The sequence below is a fragment of the Bos indicus x Bos taurus genome, chromosome 16 (genome assembly GCF_003369695.1).
Source record: "Bos indicus x Bos taurus breed Angus x Brahman F1 hybrid chromosome 16, Bos_hybrid_MaternalHap_v2.0, whole genome shotgun sequence".
Taxonomy (NCBI): domain Eukaryota; kingdom Metazoa; phylum Chordata; class Mammalia; order Artiodactyla; family Bovidae; genus Bos; species Bos indicus x Bos taurus.
The window spans coordinates 57,092,245-57,112,568 of NC_040091.1; the positions used below are offsets into that span (position 1 = coordinate 57,092,245).

Below are 20,324 nucleotides of genomic sequence, written 5' to 3' on the forward strand. Positions count from 1 at the left end.
TCCAGTCATCTCATCCTCTGTCATCCCCTTCTCCTCCTGCCCCCAATCCCTCCCAGCATCAGAGTCCTTACCAATGAATCAACTCTTCGCATGAGGTGGCCAAAGTATTGGAGTTTCAGCTTTAGCATCAGTCCTTCCAAAGAACACACAGAACTGATCTCCTTTAGAATGGACTGGTTGGATCTCCTTGCAGTCCAAGGGACTCTCAAGAGTCTTCTCCAACACCACAGTTCAAAAGCATCAATTCTTCGGTGCTCAGCTTTCTTCACAGTCCGACTTCAAAAAGTGAAAATTGAATGGAAGGATGAGTTGAGTTTTAGACTTGCTGAGTTGGAGGTCTCTAAGGCTTTCCCAGTGACTCAGTGGTAAAGAATTTGCCTGCAATGCAGGAGACACAAGTTTGATCCCTGGGTCAGGAAGATCCCCTGGAGTAGGAAATGGCAACCCACTTCAGTATTCTTGCCTGGAGAATCCCATGAACAGAGGAGCCTGGTGGGTAACAGTCCAAAGGGTTGCACAGAGTCAGACATGACTAAAGTGACTGAGCATGCACATAAGGCATGTTTAGGCATGATGTTTAGGCATGATTCATTTTATATATATATATCAGAAAGTGGAGGATGGGCCCTGGGGGAGTGACGGGGAGAAAAAGAAAAAGAGGTGTATACATGAGAGTGTATATGAAGGAATATCCTTAGAGATAGGAGGCAGAATAGGAATATGATGACACACTGAAGCCAAGGGAAGAAGAAGTTTCAAGAAGAAAATGATCAACAATGTCAATGCCCTAGAAAGATCAAGAAGATAAGGACAGAATGTGTCCACTTCATAGAAAAACTGGGACATTATTGATGACCTGCAGAGGGAAATTTTACTATGAATGTTGAAGATGAAAGCAGAAAATTTTGAATTCAATTTATAATTAACAATTTTTCATTGTTTAGTTTTTATAAATTCAAAATCTGGAAGTGTTAATTGCTCAGCCATGCCCAACCCTTTTGCGACCCCATGGACTGTAGCCCTCCAGTCTCCTCTGTCCATGGAATCCTCCAGGCAAGAATACTGGAGTGGGTTGCCATTTCCTTTTTTAGGGGATCTTCCTGATATGGATTGAACCTGGGTCTCCTGCATTGAAGACAGATATCTGAGCTACCAGGGAAGCTCAAAATCTAAGAATGATCATATACTGTGAAATCATTAATAACAGCAGAATTTCTTCTTTGTCCTGCTCTTTAGATTTTTCAAATTAGGTGTTTAACTAGATTTGGGAGAAGGTGGCATCAAAGTATTTGTTACTGAACCTCATCTAATTAACCCCCCTACATCTCTCTAGTAAGTGGTTGGTGTCCTTTTCTGTCTCCTCCCACAATTAGTATCTCACACCTTCTAAGTCTTCTCAAGTTCCTATCCCCATTACCTCACGCTGTGTCACAGGAGATACCCCCACCTTCTCCTTTATTTCTAGAGCAGCATTAATTAAAGAAGCATTCCTCAATGTAATACCTGCCATCAACCCTAGAAACCTTGTGCATTCTTTCCTCCCTTCCCTCCTCCCTTTCTAATTCGTGAGCAATTTTCTCTTGATATTCAAGGAGATTCCCAGGAAGTGATGCCAGAGACAGGAATTTTTGTAATTTACTGAGGGTTTCTTTTAGCAGAAAGGGATGAGGAAAACAGAAAAACAAGCAGAATGAGGGGCTAAGCAAGCATGTGGTCTCACAGTCCAATCCCATAGGGAGCTCTGGAGCATAAATTGCATCATGGATTTGGTCCTATCTTGGGGCAAAGGCTGGCTTTTTGTAACTTTCTGTCAATTGGTCATTGTCTGCCAGCCACCCTGGGAAAAGGCAGACATAACCATGCTTTGAGGCAGCTCCTATTTGGAGAAAAGAGATTTTTCCAAAGAAAAGCACCAGCAGTAAGCTGTTAGCCAGTACTCACAGTAGCTAGGTGTTGGTGGTACCTGCTTGGGCGGAGCACCAACAATATCCACCACTTCTGTGCATGATGTATCTTTTCTGATGAGTTCTGCATTTAATTACACTAATTAAATCTTTCTTTTCCTTTTATATTATCTCCCCTTACTGCTGTTTTCCTATTAAACTATTTTGCTGCTGCTGCTGCTGCTAAGTGGCTTCAGTCGTGTCCGACTCTGTGCAACCCCATAGATGGAAGCCCACCAGGCTCCCCTGCCCCTGGGATTCTCCAGGCAAGAACACTCGAGTGGGCTGCCATTTCCTTCTCCAGTTCATGAAAGTGAAAAGTGAAAGTGAAGTCGCTCAGTCATGTCTGACTCTCAGCGACCCATGGACTGCAGCCCACCAGGCTCCTCCGCCCATGGGATTTTCCAGGCAAGAGTACTGGAGTGGACTATTTTAGTGATGCTTAAATCTCCTACCATAAACATTTTCCATCCTCCTCTACATCCTCACATTTTTTCCTTCACTGCCAAGATCCTTGTCTTTGCCCATTATCTTCTCTTCCTTAAGAGCCACTCATTCTCCAACCCACTGCAGTCTGGTTTCTGCCTCTACTGTTTTTCTGAAATTGCTTTTGTCAATGTTACTGACCTTCTTGTTTCTAGTTCTGGTGGAGACTTTTCTGTTCTTCTGCTATTTCAATCGCCAGGAACATTTGGATTGATCTTCACCCTGGGCTTTGGAGATGCCAACTCACCTGGATTTCTTCCTACCTCTTCATCACTGCTTCTCAGATGTCTTTGCCAATTTCCTTTCTTCTGCCTATTCCTTAAAGTTACTATTCCTCAGTGTTTGATTTGGTACCTTCTCTTCTCACTCTGTATACCTTTTCCTGGACCAGTCTGAGCTTCTGAGACCATCAGAAAAGATCACCCTCTGCTGTTCTATGATATGTAATTCAGAAGTAAACACATATTTTTAAACAAAGGAGAAACAATATGGTCTCTCTAGTCTTTTAAATCGTACAGCTCTGGATAAATTTTTGAAAATGAACTACCTAGAACACATGCTTTCTTTCTCTCTCTCCCTCTGTTGGATCCCTAAGCATGTATTGTGTTGAGTAAACCTATTAGGAGGTCAGGAATGCATTATCTCATTCATTCTACAGTTTTTATTATTACCAATTTCTGAATTTACATACTGCTCAGATCTAAAGAACCATATATACAAGCATCTAGTAAGCATCTATAATTTGATTATCGCAATGACTTCAAACTGTCACCAATATCTGTTCCTCCTTCTATTTCCCACTTCAGTGAATTGTGTTAAGCAGTTACTTAATTTAAAACCCCAGGGGTCATTTTGGACTCTTCCTCTTGCTCACCCTAACCTCATCCAGTTCACCACCAATTGCTATTAGTCCTTTCCCTAAATATCTCTCATATATATCCACAGCCTCTGAATAGGTTTCTCTGCCTCCAGTTTTGTGCTCCTCAAATCCATAGATACTTTCTGAATTGAGGAGTGTGTTATTCCACCTTACAAAGTCCAAGTATAAAGGATTTTCAATCATCAGCGTTCTTATAGAATTCATTCACCTGTCCCATGTCAATAGAATAGAAAGTTGAGAGTTCCGTTTGGTGAACTGACTGAACTGTCAGTTCAGTTTGAATCATCAAAAAGAACTGACTTCTGTGGCGTATGTATGTGTGTATGTGCACGTGTATGACATAATATGCAAAGAATGTTTTGTTTGAAAACAGGGTTTGAAATAAACCTTTTAAAATAGTCTAAAGCAGTGAAAGAGAGAACTGAAAGAGAGAACTAAAAGGGAAAAGAAGAGAAACACACACACAAAAGACTAAAATATGGGATGACTTCATGGGTCTTTACCCGTGAAGTTGAAACACATCATATCTGCTCCAGTCACCCACAAGGACCACTTCTCTAGGGAAAAGCTTCCTATTTTTAAACCTAGTGTAATGCCTGTGGAATTACATTGCCTATTCCCACCCAGGCCCCCAGAGTTTATCATTACACACTGTTTTTGCCAAGAACCTGTTCTGTCTCTAGTTATCAACAAAGAGATGTCAAAGGGCATACACTTGGGGCTTTGGGTGTATTTTTGTCTCTTGTTCTCTACCAGAGCAGCAGCTCCTGTGTGCTACCCTTTGAAATCTAGTTCTTTCAGATGTAAACAGGCCCTGTGGCTTAGGATGGTTCTGCAGCTGGGGAGTATCGGCAAACTTGGGAGGTGGGAAGAGTGGGGTGTTCTCTGCCTCATCTTCAAGTTACAGCCCATCTGCACCATTCATATATTCAGCTAGTATTAAATGAGCACTTAATAATACACAAGATGATGTGCTAGGTTGTTCTCACAATGATGTGGTGCTTGACTTCTGGGAACTTTGTCCAGCTAATGAGATTAGGAATGCTCTATAATATTAAAATAAAGAATGCTTGGTATTATATATACATAAATATATGCACACATGTATATGTATCTGTATGTAAAGACCTATGCATACCTATATGTGTAGGTTACACATATGCATGCTGCTGCTGCTAAGTCACTTCAGTCGTGTCCAACTCTGTGTGATCCCATAGACGGCAGCCCACCAGGCTCCGCTGTCCCTGGGATTCTCCAGGCAAGAACACTGGAGTGGATTGCCATTTCCTTCTCCAATGCATGAAAGTGAAAAGCGAAAGTGAAGTTGCTCAGTCGTGTCTGACCGTCAGTGACCCCATGGACCGCAGTCTTCCAGGCTCCTCCGTCCATGGGATTTTCCAGGCAAGAGTACTGGAGTGGGGTGCCATTGCCTTCTCCAACACATATGCATACATATAAATAAATGTGTGTGTGTGTGTATATGTGTGTGTATATATATATATATATATAATATATATATGTAAAGACCAATACAGAAGAATACAAATAAGAAAAGAGAATTACTTCAAATCCCATGACCTGTTTCATCCCCTTCTAAATATCTAGATTGACATTTGATATGGTTTAAAATAAATAGAATTATACTTACTGTTGTACAGCCAGACTTTTTACTCAATAATATGTTGGGGACATTTTTCAATTTTAATAAAAAAATCTAAATTATTGTTAATGATTTCATGTGAATGTTATATATTCTTAATTTATATTGCCAGATCCATGGTAATGGAAGTTTGCACTACATTTTTTTGCGATTATACTTGTGCTTCCTGTTACACTATTCTATGTTATTGCACTATATTTTTTGCTATTGTTCCATTATTTTTGATGCATATATGAAACTCATACAAATATCTTCTTAAGTTAAATATACTAGAGGTAAGATTTCTACTGTTGGCAAATATTACCAAAGCAGGCTTACATATGGTAATTACCTATTCTAATCTATCTATTATAGACTAGACTAAATGACTTAGAAATTCAGATTTAGGGGCTCCTTTCAGTCTGGGATGATCATTGTGGGATTCATGCGAAAGTTAAGATAGAAAATGGGCCTTGAATATTAGATACATTTTTGATAATTATATATGTAAGGAAAGTACACCTTAAACAAAGCAGTGAGGCAAAAAATAAATGAATTAATTAAAAAACCAAACGAATAAAAATGACTCAAAACAAAAAACTCAGGAGCATGTTTGACATCAGTGAGTAAATCAGTTTTGCTCAATTGATGGCACAGTGGAGTTGGGGTGATCCTGGAGGGTAGGCTGAGTGTCAGATGAAGGGCAACTTTGAGTGGCAACTTATAGGGTATCTGCAGGGCTATCGTGTAGGGCTGAGGGAACCAAGAGGAACAGAACACCAATTCGAATATCATATGGCATGGCTGGAGTACGTATATCATTAGAGCGAGAAAAATAAGAAGACATCTTAGCACATGACAAAGTAAAATTCTCTATTCCAGATAGTGACAGTGGGAAAGGGAATATAGGAATGTATTCTAGAGACTTTGTGAAAGAAGAGTCTATAGAAACTGGGACAAAACATCCCCTTAATCACCAACTTCTATAGAATCTTCTTTGACAAAGTCTCTAAACCCCAGCTGCCATCACTGAGTCGTGCCAAGTCTGCTAGACCCACACCAGCAAAGAGGGTTTGCCTCACAGCCTACTTCTCCACACCCTCACTGCCAGTGGCTGGGCTGGGCACTGTAACAGAATGGTCCAGCCCTGCTTGGAGGCAAAGAGAGAAGCAGCAGTCAGAAGTGAGGTCTTCATGTTGGCATCACCTGCCAACTAGAGCCCAGCTGATTGGTAGACTCTAAATGACATCCAGATCCCTAGGTGCAAGGGAGCTGGACCAATGTAGAGTTCAACTTTCCTGTTTTCCAGAACAGGAAGATACCTAGAAGGAGGAAAGAATTGATGTGCACAAACCAGCTGACAGTATCCACCAGAAACTTCAAAAAACCTTACTCATGTCTGCTTCTCTGAGCTGGTTTTCCCTTTGTCTCCCATTCTTGCATACAGTTCTGGGCACCCTGCTGTTACAATGCCTTGCACCTTGCATTATAATCATTTGTTTCCATGGTTGTTTTCTTCACTAGACTGAACTTCTTGAAAACGAGAGTCATGCCTTATGCATCTTTTCATTGCCAAGGCCCAACACAGTGACTCACAGATCCTAGGGAGACCAACTGAAGAACAGGGGAAAGAATGTGGGCTTTGGAGTTAAAGGAACTCAAGTTTAAAACTTGCCTCCAAAACTTACAAGCGGTGTGGTTTGGGGCGAGTGACTTTATCTCTGTAAGTTTTAGTTTCTAATCTGTAAAATAAAATAATACTGACTTCATAGACTTGAGAGCTTACATGAGAAAATATATATGAAGCATCTGGCATGTATTTGGGATTCAGTTCATTGTGATCACTATTATTATTAGGGATACATAAACTATTGCCAAGTTAATGACTTATTAAGCGCATTTCTTCATGATTATTTGTCTTGGCAGCAAAGCAGACTTTGAAGAGTTCAGTTTTTTCCCTTCTGTATTATTATACTCTATCTTGCTTACTATTCTGAATGCAGATTTTGTAAATTTTAAAATTTATCACTTTGCATTTTTATGTTTATGCTGGCTTTATATTTATTTTTGACCTTATTTTTTAATAGTTTGTGCTGTTCCTCTTTCCAAAATCTACATATGCTCTGTTAAAATTTTAGCTCAGCAAGGAGTTCTTTTACAGAACCTCGTTCTTCCTATTACTTTCTGTCTCCTTTCTGCCTTATTGGGATAACCTAGAATTATGCTGATTTTCAAGGTTTATACACTTTCACCTACAAAGGGCCATTTTCCCCTTGAGACTATACCATATTCCCTTTTAGAAATCTGTTTTCTTGAACTCTAATCCCTGATGTTACCAGTCCTGGCCATTGCAAGAACTAAAATAGAATTTCTTTCATTAAAAGAACTCTCCCGTGCCATGTCACCATCTAGTTCTTTCTTATTAATATGAATTAAAATAAATTATCATAACCCTGCTTTTTTCTTGAACGTTTTTGAGAGATATTACCCGAAAGTCATATAAAGTATTTATCAGAAGTTCTGCCATTGCTATTAGCAGCACCTGTCTTCGGGCAGAAACTTTCTCACCTGAAGTTCTAGATTATCACTGTATTTTTATTCTGTGTCAGTTTTAGAAACTGCCTTTGGGATGTATCAAAGCTATCCTTTGCCTGACCATGCCCAGCAGTAGTTTATGCCTAGAAAATGTTCATTGCTATTTTATTTTCACTAAATGTTTTCCATTGTGGATTTACTTCGGGTGTCTTATTTCAGTTGCATTTCCTTTCTTTTTGCACTGTGGTATTACTTCTATTTCACTTAACTTCATTTCTGTCACACCAGGTATGCCTGTCCTCAGACATAGTTGTCTTCAACAAGTGACTAGCTACCCAGAGTCTTTAAGCTGATACTTGCTTTCCTGTATTATGATTTTTGAACTTTGTTGCTGATTATGTAGACATTTGAGACCTTAGATATTGTTATTAATAATATAATGTTTATTGATGATGTCTTATGTGTGATTTTTATATATGTTACCTGATTTTTATTTGTAATAAGTATACACAGATTATACTTTCATTATTCTCATTTTACAGATAAAGAAACTGAGAAGGAATGATGACAGGCAGCTTGTCAGTGCCACATGGCCAGTGAGTGGTAGAGGTGGGACATGAGACCAAGTCATTCTGGCTTAAGCACCTGTTCTCCTCGGGGTGCTGACATGCTACCTCTGACTTTTGGTTCAACCATTTTCTCTTAAGTTTTACTGGGTACTTCTTCCCTCATGCTTTTCTTTTTTCTTATCCTGACCCAATAAGCTATATGGGTATTTTTATGCTACCCTTCCAAATAAATTTCAGGGTGTGACTCTCTTGGTCAGATAAATAAACTACTGCCAAGAACTGGAAAGGTGGAATTTACTCTCTTCTGCCTTTTGAGCCAGTTATCTAGGCAATCACACCTTCTTTTAAAACAGGTTCTTTGCTTTGAAACCATCTTTGGAAGCCAGACATTCATTCTCTGTATGCTCTTTTATTTTCCAAAGATATTGTATTTAAGTGAGAGAAGATATATTCATTTTCTATTCCTGCTGCAACAAGTGATCACAAGCTTAATGGCTGAAAATGACACATATTGATCACCTTACAATCCTGTAGGTCAGAAGTTTGACATGGGTCTCACCAAGCTAATATCAAGGTGTTAGGGCTGTGTATCTTTCTGGAGGATCTGCAGGAGAAACCACTTCTTTGCCTTTTCCAGCTTCTAAAGGCTGCCCACATTCTTTGGCTTGCAATCCCCTTCCCTTCAGCTCCAAAGCCAGCAATGTAATATTTCTCTGACTCTGCTTCCATGGCCACCTCTTTCTGTGATCACAGATGGGAAATGTTCTCATCTAATTGGATTGGACCCACTTAGAAAATCCTGAATAGTCTCCTCATCTCAAAGTGCATTCCTAAGCATCACTGCAAAGTCCCCTTTTCCATGTAAAGTAACATAGTGCCAGATTGCAGGGATTAGAACATGGACAACTTTGGGAGTATTATTCTGCCTAGCACAGAAGACATTAGACTTCAAATCCTTTAAATTTCCAGTTAACTCTTATATTTCAACCTCAAGTTCTTACAATACATAAACATTTCAGGAGAATAATTCCATTTTATTTCCAGTAGTACTACTCACTCCCATATGCATTAGCAGAAGTGAGTTAGTATTTTGGGTGTAAAAAGTGTTGTCAAGTTCTCCACATTTGAATTTCAAGAAAAAAAAAAATGTTGTTCCCAGTTGATTATGTCTGAGAGATGATGATATCTTGGCTCTTTTGTGGCATTCAGAAGAGAAACAATCATCATTTTGAGATCTTATCTTCCTGGGGTCATTAGTAGGTGGTTATTGAGAGAATTCAGAGAAGGCAATGGCACCCCACTCTAGTACTCTTGCCTGGAAAATCCCGTGGATGGAGGAGCCTGGAAGGCTGCAGTCCATGGGGTCGCTAGGAGTCGGACACGACTGAGTGACTTCACTTTCACTTTTCATTTTCATGCATTGGAGAAGGAAATGGCAACCCACTCCAGTGTTCTTGCCTGGAGAATCCCAGGGACAGGGGAGCCTGGTAAGCTGCTGTCTATGGGGTCGCACAGAGTCGGACACGATTGAAGCGACTTAGCAGCAGCAGCAGCAGCATTGAGAGAACTGAAGTCAAGGGTGAGGGAAGGAAGTATTGAGGAGGAATCCTGGCTTTTCTTCTCGTGTCATAGAGAGGGTAATAGAAGTGGCAGCAATTCAGAGAGAGGCACTGGAGGAGAAGATAGTGTGGGGAAGAAGACTATGAGTTCAGTGTTAGAGACAAACTGAATATCCTCCAGTCCACATGCCCCCTGAGAACGAATGATGTCACACTGCTATTAACAATCAAATTACACGAGTAGAATGTATAACTATAAAATCTTATCTTCATACATTGCCCCTTTCTTTAGTATTTCTGGGAGTCTTCAGACTGGTGTGCCATAAAAATCCATGCCCACTGGCATCTATGGTTCTGTTGCTGTTTGCTGTTGCATGCTGGCAATGGTATTTACCTTGTCTGCTGACACTCAACATTTCCAGCTGATGCTCTGCCCTCACTGTTTCTCTAGGGAAAAGCTGGCCTTATTAGTGAGCTGGCTTCTAATGCAACCCAAGGCTGTAAAACTTTCAAGTGTTAGAATGGTGCTGACAGCCCTTAATTCTTTCCAGAAATGGAGAGAGTATCCCTTATCCTCAATTGGTGCTTCATTTTGTTATTAGACCTTAAAGTATTGCTTATGTATCCTGGGTTGTACCAGTTTTCCTATGAAAAGAGTTCTTTTTGTTTCTTACTAAAGAACTCGAAATCCAGTCTCTAAAATCAAGTAATGGACAGAATGTCATTGTGGTTCTTCCCTTGTTCTTGCCTTTTTGGTTTTCTGTGGACACCGTCACATACTGCTTCTGCCTTTGGCCAAAATTCAAACCCTTCTTGCAAATATATCCATGGAAAAATATCCACAGATTCATCAATTAGACTACTATTTCAGATGGGAATTAAAATTCAGTGTCTGAAATTTGTTTCTGCTCAGGTAGAACACCCATAACATTGACATGTTGACTTCAAGATGTCTGTGGGGGATCCAGATACACACACACACACACACACACACACACACAGGCACTTCATAGTTCAAGAATAGAAAATTTCCCAGTGGTGAACAAGGTGAATGACAAAAGAATGGATTGCAATCATGACCCAGGAGAATAACTTATAAGAATCAGAAAGGGAAAGAGAAACCCACAATGGAGACTGAGAATCTGTGATCACAAAAGCAAGGAAAGAATTGGGAAAGAACACTGCAATAAAAGCAGAGAACTTCAAGAATCAGGAAGTAACTAACAATATAAACATGAAAGTGGTTCTCATAAAAACCAGGTTACAGTGGGATTGGGGGGTATGTGATGAAAACAGAAACAAATGGGAGATGAAGAAATTATCTTTTCAAGAGATTTGAATTAGAAAGGAAGAACCCTTTTTTCTTCCTAGCTATGATTTTCTCAGAAGCCTCATCCTGTAGGACAAGAAGAAAGGTAATAAAAATAAGTAAAGAAATAAATGTTGGAGTGTGTTTGTGTGTGAGGGAGTGATTAGTTCAGTCCAGTCACTCAGTCATGTCTAACTCTTTGCAACCTCATGCACTGTGGCAAGCCAGGCTTCCCTGTTCTTCACCAACTCCTGGAGCTTGCTCAAACTCATGTTCATTGAGTTGGTGATGCCATCCAACCATCTCATCCTCTGTCATCCCCTTCTCCTCCTGCCTTCAATCTTTCCCAGCATCAGGATCTTTTTCTAAGAGTCTATTCTATACATCAGATGGCCAAAGTATTGGAGCTTCAGCTTCAGCATCAGTCCTTCCAATGACTGTTCAGGACTGAGTTCCTTTAGGATTGACTGATTTGATCTCCTTGAAGTCTAAGGGACTCTCGGGAGTCTTCTCCAATACCACAGTTCAAAAGCATAAATTGTTTGGTGCTAAGCTTTCTTTATAGTCCAACTCTCATATCCATACATGACTAGTGGAAAAATAATAGCTTTGACTAGATGGACCTTTGAGGGCAAAGTGATGTCTCTGCTTTTTAATATGTTGTCTAGGTTGGTCATAGCTTTTCTTCCAAGGAGCAAGTGTGTATTAATTGCATGGCTGCAGTCACCATCTGGAGGAATTTGGAGCCCCCCAAAATAAAGTCTCTCATTGTTTCCATTGTTTCTCCATCTATTTGCCATGAAGTGATGGGACTGGATGCCATGATCTTAGTTTTATGAATGTTGAGCTTTAAGCCAACTTTTTCACTCTCCTCTTTCACTTTCATCAAGAGGCTCTTAAGTTCTTTGCTGCCATAAGGATGGTGTCATATGCAAATCTAAGGTTATTGATATTTCTACCCGACATCTTGATTCCAGCTTGTGATTCCTCCAGCCTGACATTTCACATGATGTACTCTGCATATAAGTTAAATAAGCAGGGTGACAATACACAGCCTTGGCTTACTCCTTTTCCTGTTTGGAACCAGTCTGTTGTTCCATGTCCGGTTTTTACTGTTGCTTCTTGACCTGCATATAGATTTCTCAGGAGGCAGGTAAAGTGGTCTGGTATTCCCATCTCTTTCAGAATTTTCCAGTTTGTTGTGATCCACAGAGTCAAAGGCTTTGGCATAGTCAATAAAGCAAAAGTAGATGTTTGTCTGGAACTCTCTTGCTTTTTTCATGATCCAATGGATGTTGGCAATTTGGTCTCTGGTTCCTCTGCCTTTCATAAATCCAGCTTGAACATCTGGAAGTTCACAGTTCACGTACTGTTGAAGCCCGGCTTGGAGAATTTTGAACATTACTTTGATAGTGTGTGAAATGAGTACAGTTGTATGGTAGTTTGAACATTCTTTGGCAATGCCTTCTTTGGGATTGGAATGAAAACTGACCTTTTCCAGTCCTGTGGCTACTGCTGAGTTTCCCAAATTGGCTGGCATATTGAGTGCAGCACTTTAACAGCATCATCTTTTAGGAATTGAAATAGCTCAGCTGGAATTCCATCACCTCCACTAGCTTTGTTCAAGGGAGTGATAGAGCTCATGATAAGTGGCCTACATTTTATCATCAAAGAAAGAGGCATACTTGTGTAGGAGTCAGAGGAGATTGAGGTTGGTGAGGAAGAAGGGGCAAGAAAAATGGTGAATATTTTGAATAATTCCTGAAGAAGAGATGACCATAAACAATTTAGACAAGTGCCACTAAAGATCCACATTAGATCAGAAATAAAAAATCAATCTGAGTTAGGGTGACATTGAGAATGGTGTGCAAAGGTCATTGGAAGTAAGGGAGTGTGTTGACATTTCTTCAAGTGACTCTAGGAGCTGGGCAAAGGGAAAGACTGTGAGTCAGACTGTGAAGCCCTTGATGTGTAGGGGACAGCTGGGGGATGGGAAAATGAAAGAAAATAGAAAGATACAGTGACATATTAGAGTGCCACGTGCACAGTAGCAGGAGCACTTTGACAGAGGTAGAAAACACTAAGTTTTTGAAGTTGCCCTAAGCATCTAGGAGAATACTAGTTAGTACTCTGGGGACCTGTAAGCCTTATGGTGTGAGAACAGCCCAAGGATTGGGGGAGCAGGTCAAAGGGGATAGTCGCCCAGAGGAAGAAACAGAACTGGCAAAGTGGCTAGCAGATGCAGGTGGCAGAGGGAAATCATTCTGCGTATTTTGTGTTGAGAACCAACGGATGGACAACAGTGACAGAAAGATTTAGATTTAACCAAACCCAGATATCCAAGATTTGGCCCAAGTTGTTTCTGTGAGGGGAATTGGCTGAGGGTCCTTGGGGGCATCTGGTTTTGTTCTCCTGGAGGCTGCCTGACCACCTGTGGCATGCAGGCAGCATCTTCCTCTGGAGGGGGCTTGCTCTGCCTGTGGGTAACAGTGCCCTGGGTCCCAGTCTTAGGGCACACATGTATGCATCTTTTTATGTCTCATTTTTTAACATGAGAATTTTTGATGCTCATTCAACTTCCTTCAGACAGCTCAGGATCTTTTTCTTCTTTCTGGCCTGAATTACTTCTCTTGGTTTATAAGGGAGCTGTTTGACTGACTATTAAACTAGAACACAAGAGGCATTATTGTTATATTCTTTTACTTTTACCTAATTGGAAACTAAGCAAGAGTTGGGACTTTCATGGAAAGTTAGATATTAGAGTGCGGCTGCTGCTGCTACTGCTGCTAAGTCGCTTCAGTCGTGTCGGACTCTGTGTGACCCCATAGACGGCAGCCCACCAGGCTCTCCCGTCCCTGGGATTCTCCAGGCAAGAACACTGGAGTGGGTTGCCATTTCCTTCTCCAATGCATGAAAGTGAAAAGTGAAAGTGAAGATGCTCAGTTGTGTCCGACTCTTAGCGACCCCATGGACTGCAGCCTTCCAGGCTCCTCTGTCCATGGGATTTTCCAGGCAAGAGTACTGGAGTGGGTGCCACTGCCTTCTCTGAGAGTGTGGCTAGGGGTCAGCAGTTGTGGAGCCCAACAAAGGAATGTGGTAGGCTGGACACTGGACAATGGTTAATCTCAAATCAGTAGGTGACAGTGATAAAATAGTGAAACAAGTGTGTATTCTTCCAGGAGGCATACCAGAAATAAAAGACTTAAGTTATGGCAGAACAACTTGCTATGTCAGCCTCAAGGAAAGCTTGATTTTGAGACAGTGTTTATGAAGATCAAGGTGAAACTTCACTTTGCTCTGTCTGAGCCCTCAGAGAGAAGTTCATGGCGAGTATTTCCATCTAGGGTGTGGAGAAGATGAGTAAAGGGAGATCTTGGCAGAAATTAAGTAGATTAATACAGCTCGTCTCTCTTTTCAGGGTCCTAGGTGGAATGGTGGTAAAGAATCTGCCTGCCAATGCAGGAGATGCAAGAGATGCAGGGTCGATTCCTGGGCTAGGAAGATCCCCTGGAGGAGGAAATGGCAACCCACTCCAGTATTCTTGCCTGGGAAATCCCATGGACACAGGAGCCTGGTTGGCTATAATCCATGGGGTAGCAAAGAGTCGAACACGACTGAGTGACTGAACACATCTCTCTTGTAACACATAGTTCTAGACAGTTCATGAACCTATGCTTTTTATGACATTTATGTACATTGGTCCCGGTCAGTTCATGAGCTTATGCATTTTATGACACTTATGTATGTCATTTCTTCTTTGAATATTAAGATATTTTGGATGACAAGTATATCTCTTAATAACTTATTTCTGAAGCAAGATGTTATAGTTTGAATTTTTGAATAATGTCCATTCTCTTCACTGTAGGTCTGAGCCAGGCTCTGGTCATATTAGTGGACAAACTAAGACATTTATGTTATTAGCTCAGATTAAATACTGAAATGGCATACATGTATTATAATAGGTGAGGCAGTCTACGTGCAAAGTGAACACCCTTTGGATAGCTACACTTTTACCCTTTTTTGGTTTAGGGAAAAATCTGGACAAAAATGTTTGTCTCCAACAAAATAAGACTCTCCTCTATAGTTTTCCTTAATGACCGTTTCCTACTGTCTCTAGCTTTTAAAAATGTATTTTTCCCTTATACTTGCCGACTTCTACCTATGTCTTTTTGGAGTACAGGAGTTAGAGCGACTGCATCCAGTTTGCTACCAGCATTACATAAACACTCTCATCTGGAAGAGTAATTTATGGCTGGGAGAGGGATGGGCAAGGAAGGAAAGGGAAATGAGTAGACCCAACTGATGAGTTGGTGGTGGAGGAGGAGGCCTCTTGGAGAATGGCTCAAAGGAAATTATTGGAACTGCTGGGTTGAGGGAGAACAGAAGGATGGTGGCCAAGGTTGGTAAGTGGCAGACAGGGAAGCCAGGAACACACAGGTAGCCCAAGTAAACCATGCCAGGAACAGGGGGACTTGGGGAAAGTGAGGGAGGAGAAAAGAGAGAAAACTGTCAAGTTCCCAATTCCTAATTTTAGTGGGCTGTCTGAAAAGGAACAGAGGGTGCAGTTTTTCTTCCTTGGTACCCTGCCTCTGTGAAGGCTCAGTCACTGGTCCTTCTCCTTTCTTTTCTAATCGTTTCTTTTTTCCTTTCCTTTTCTTTCTTCTTTCTTTCCTCCTTTCCATGCTGCCTCTTCTTTCGTCTGACCGATTAGAACATCTCCATGTTGAAGAGTTACTTGATGTCATCATAGCTCCAAACCATCGATTTGTCATTGCAGGAAATTGTAATTGTTTTTAATAAAGGAGAAAAGGAAAGGGAATGTGACTAATGTCTGTGGAAAACCAGGCGACAGTTCAAAAACCACTGAGTCTCCAGGAAAGCAGAAGAAGGAATATCCTTCTGATCACATCTGACATCACTTCATGGAATCTGGATGGTTTCTTGGGAGAGGAGAACTATTTTTCCAAGATATTATAAGTCAATAAGAAAGGATATTTTAAAACCCCCTTTCTCCTAAGCACTTTTGGTTTTAAAGCAAAGTCTTTTTGTGCTTCTTTATTCCTCTTTTTGGTTCTGTGCCAAAGAACACAAATACAGTCTTCTTTGGGATCTCTATTTCTTGGATACTCCTTGCCAATATATCTTACATGTGGATTAAATAGATGGCATCAACAGTGTAGTTGGGAGGCAAAGTAAGCAAGAGAAGAGGGTCATGCTGTTCTCACATGAGCTTCAGGGTTGAGTGATTTCAGTGTCTGCAGCTTGTCTACCAGAGTAGTAAGCATAAAGCATCAATCTATAAAGGATATTTTCAACTATGTTGAGAGAGCTGTCTGCATAGTTGAAGCTGTGATAGGATCATTGCTATTTTTGGAGCAGCATTTCCAGTGAATCCAAGGGGCGACTCAGTTTTGGTTTAGTTGTTCTTTCTTAAAATAACTCTCCATTGAGAATGATGAGGCTCTGTTTGCTCATGGTGAAGTTTTAAGTTTCACTCGTGTCAGGAAAATGAAGGTCTTTGACTATATATGAGCTTTAAAAGAGATCGAATGCTTGTTTCCCCCTTTATTCTATGGGCCATGGGGCATGTGTTTTTAATAGACCTTTAAGTCTGCAAATAAGTACAAACATAATATTACCTAGTTCTTTGAAGGCCACCAATAGAGATACTCAGTGAGTATAAAGTAGTCAGAGTAGGGTTAGAGAGTTTATGGATTAAGGTACTAGAAAGAGAAAAAATATACATAAAACTAATATTTTCTGCAGTAGCTTTATGTTATCCTTTCCTTCCTATAACTCATCTCTTTTTCCTCTTTAACTTTGTGTTTCCTGGTTACTATTTACCTTTTTTAAAAATGCCCAAAGCAAGCATATGCTGAAATAGAGATTTAATCAATCTTCTTATAGTAAAGATCGTGCAGTGTGATAGAACCAGAGATTGAGAACTGGAAGGCCTCATTCACCATGGACTGGAGAGTAATTCTCAAGGCATAGAATTAAGAGTATCATTGGGTTTATCTTGAAGAAATAATCTAGGCGTTAAGTGGGGAACTGAGTATGATGTCAAATACTGAGTATTCATATAAATATTATGGTGCCAAAAAAGGTAGGATATTATTTATCTTGGAATAAATATTCTAAATGAGTATTAGTGTCTTTTTTGAGAGCACCATGATACCTGGTCTCAGCCTCTTTGCCCTTCTCCTCTAAAAGGCAATGATGGTTGGGAAGCCAGAGTCTGATTAGATCTGGCTCTGTTCCTTTCTATGTACTGATCCTTTGGTGTGACATTTCCTGTCTTATGTGCTCCCCAGGGCGTACATGAGTGTGAAGGAGCTGAAGGAGGCACTGCAGCTCAACAGCACCCACTTCCTCAATGTCTACTTTGGCAACTCAGTACGAGAAGACCTTGCAGGTGCTGCCACCTGGCCTTGGGACAAGGAAGCCATCAGTCACCTGGGTAAGTAAAGTTGAAGAACAACTACAGTTGGAGAAATGAGCAGGTTGGAAGGGAATCTGTGAAAGTTAGTTTGGGGGGAAATGGAGAGAAAAATAAATTTACTTAATAAATTAGCTTCTTTGGGCTGATAATAGCTTTGAGGAGAGTTTTTCAAAATGTTTTAATGAAGACAGGTAAGATGTACTAGGGCAATGTGGCAAATACTCAGAATGTTCTAGATCAAATATTCAGAAGATTCTAGACCAAATAATCTAGATGCAAATAAATTGCTGACATGGGATAAGATCCATTTTGTGTCTTGATTAATCTCAAGAGGGAACCAAGCAAAAAGGTGGCTAGACTGTGAAATCTGGTTTGCAATAATCACTGTGCCAGAAGATTGCTGGTCATCTTGCATGGATGTGTCCAAAAGATTGGGGAAGGAATAAGAAGCAATAGGTTAACAATAGATGAAAAGATATTGTTCCTGTTCAAGAGGAAACCAGAACATAGAAATCCCTGTAGCGAATTAGGTCAGCATACAGTAGGGCTATATATCTCAAGAAAGGAAGAGATAATAAAAAGTTAAACCTGTAGTGATCCAAACTGAATGCTTTGTTTATCCTGGGTTTCATTGGCTCTATAGTCATCTGATACAGTTTTAGGGCTCTCCTTTTATCATTAAATTTTGTATTTTCAGTTGTCAGTATATGATAAGTCAGAAATTTGTGAGGTGAGTGGTGCTGTCCAAATCAAAACTAATGTGAGTCATTCTAGTCTTCATGGTTGTAAGAGGCAAGCTGGAAGGTTATATGCCAATAAATCATTTAGTAGTGAGTTTGAGTATCTTGAATTATCCTCATGATAAACAGTGGTAACAGAGGAGCATACAAAACTTTAAGAAAATATCTCCAAATTGGCTCACATCTGATTCACCAAATGTTACGTTTCAGTATATATGACAGCAAGGTTTATCAATAATGGTTTCTAAGAATCCTAGGTCAGTCATTGGGAATTGAATCTACTTGTTCAAAAAACCTTCAAAAAAAAAAAAAAAAAAGATCTGCCTAGCCATTATGGAGACAAATCTTGGCCCCTTAATAAGAATTGTTGAGATGGGAGCAGAGCCTTGAGTATTTTCTAACTTTTCTGGTACTAGGCCATTGACAAAATTCATTTAAATAAAAAAAATGGACAAAATACCAAAAAATTAGCTACTTGAAAACATCAGACATCAGCCAAGACAATGATTTCAGAGAACCAATCCTCAATTAGAAGAAAGCTGCATTGACGTGAGATCTACATATAGCTCAGTTTTGGGTTTTTGTTTTTTTCTCCTTGAGGGAAATTGCCAATTCTCAGTAAAAGTAATAGAAGCAGATCAGAGAGCAGCAGTCCAGAGCATGTTTCAGTCTCACTACTGGGGAGACAAAAACTATAAGTCAGAACTTCTAAGGTATCCAGACTAGAGGGATCAAGTTCCCAGAGAAATAGAAACCATGGAAAAAATAAATGTGATATTCTACTCATAATTTTAAGATATTTTCTGATTTCTGAACTATGCATTCTCTAAGTCAGTGACCAAGAAAACAAGAATTGCTGTAAAATAGCTGCTATTAGATAAAAAAGCTGAAAAGTAATATCAGGAGTCTTACAGTGGGGGGGACAAAAAAATGGAATTGAGATTCTGTCAAGGAGGGGCATTGAGACACTCTATGAAATACTCTTCATAGACATTCTATGAAGGAAAACATAAATAGTCTAGCTTACACAAAGCATAAAATTCAGCCTGAAACACTCTTAAATACCTGTTTTTAGGAAGGTCATCTTGCCTGGAGGATCCCACGGAAAAAGGAGCCTGGCAGAATACAGTCTATAGAGTCACAGAGTCAGACATGACTGAAGTGACCTAGCAGCAGCAGTAGCAGCATCTGCCTATATTTAACTGCCTAACAAAAGAAAGTTAAATATGCTCTGGAGGAAGACAATATCATCAAAAACCTCTACAAATTTCCATGCACAATGTCCTGAAACCAGTAAAAAAAAAAAATTCCAGTTATGCCAAGAGACAGGATCAAATGATGGTAAACAAAACTAAACAAAGAAATAAGCAATCACTCCATAAATGCAGATCCACAGATTATCCAGATATTGGAGTTATGGAATAGTGGCTTAAGATAATTATGATTAATATGTTCAAGATAGATAAAAAGTTGTAGAGTGTCCTCAGAGAATTAGAATCTATATTAGTGAATCAAAGGGAAATTTTAGGACAAAAATATAGTAGCTAAAATTAAGAAATTAATAGATTAGTTTGTGAGCAGGAGAAAAGATTTAGAAAACTAAAGAACACATAGATATTGAAGCTCAAAGAGAAAAAGTGATGTAAAAATATAGAAAACAGCATGAAGCATTTGAGACCTGATGAAAAATTCCTACTGTAAATTGGAGTTCTAGAAGCAAAAGAGAAAGATTTTGAGGCAGAAACAATATCAAAGAGATAGCAGCTGAGAATTTTGCAAGGTGACAAAAAATATCAAACTACAGATTCAAAATGTTTCTCAAACCCTAAGAAGGATAAATAGAAAGAAAATCACAACTTGATTCATTATAGCAAACATGCTGAAAATCAAAGGCAAACAGAAAATACTCAAAAGTAACCAGAGAAAAATTGTTACTTTAAAAGAAGCAGCAGTAAGATTGGCATGCTGATTTTTCAACAGAAACTATGGAAGTCATAAAACACAGATTGATAGATTTTTTAAAATGCTAAAAGAATAATTGCCAAGTTATAATTCTATATTCAGCAAAAAAATCTTTTAAAGAAAAATTAAACATATTTTCAGACAAAAATAGATAATTTAATACCAGCAGTAAAGTAAATATTGAAGAAAGCTATCCAAATAGAAAGAAGATGACCCCAAATGGAAACAGAGACATACAAAAAGAAATGAACCACACTAGA

The 20,324-nt window shown here is 39.7% G+C and overlaps 1 protein-coding gene across 1 annotated transcript in view; it reads left to right on the top strand.

Moving 5' to 3' along the window:
• Positions 1-20,324, top strand: part of PAPPA2 (pappalysin 2) — a 317,947-nt gene that overhangs the window by 97,894 nt on the left and 199,729 nt on the right. Inside the window, exon 4 of the mRNA XM_027565412.1 lies at positions 17,235-17,380. Coding sequence (XP_027421213.1) covers positions 17,235-17,380 — 146 coding nt within the window. The remainder of the gene's footprint in view (positions 1-17,234; positions 17,381-20,324) is intronic.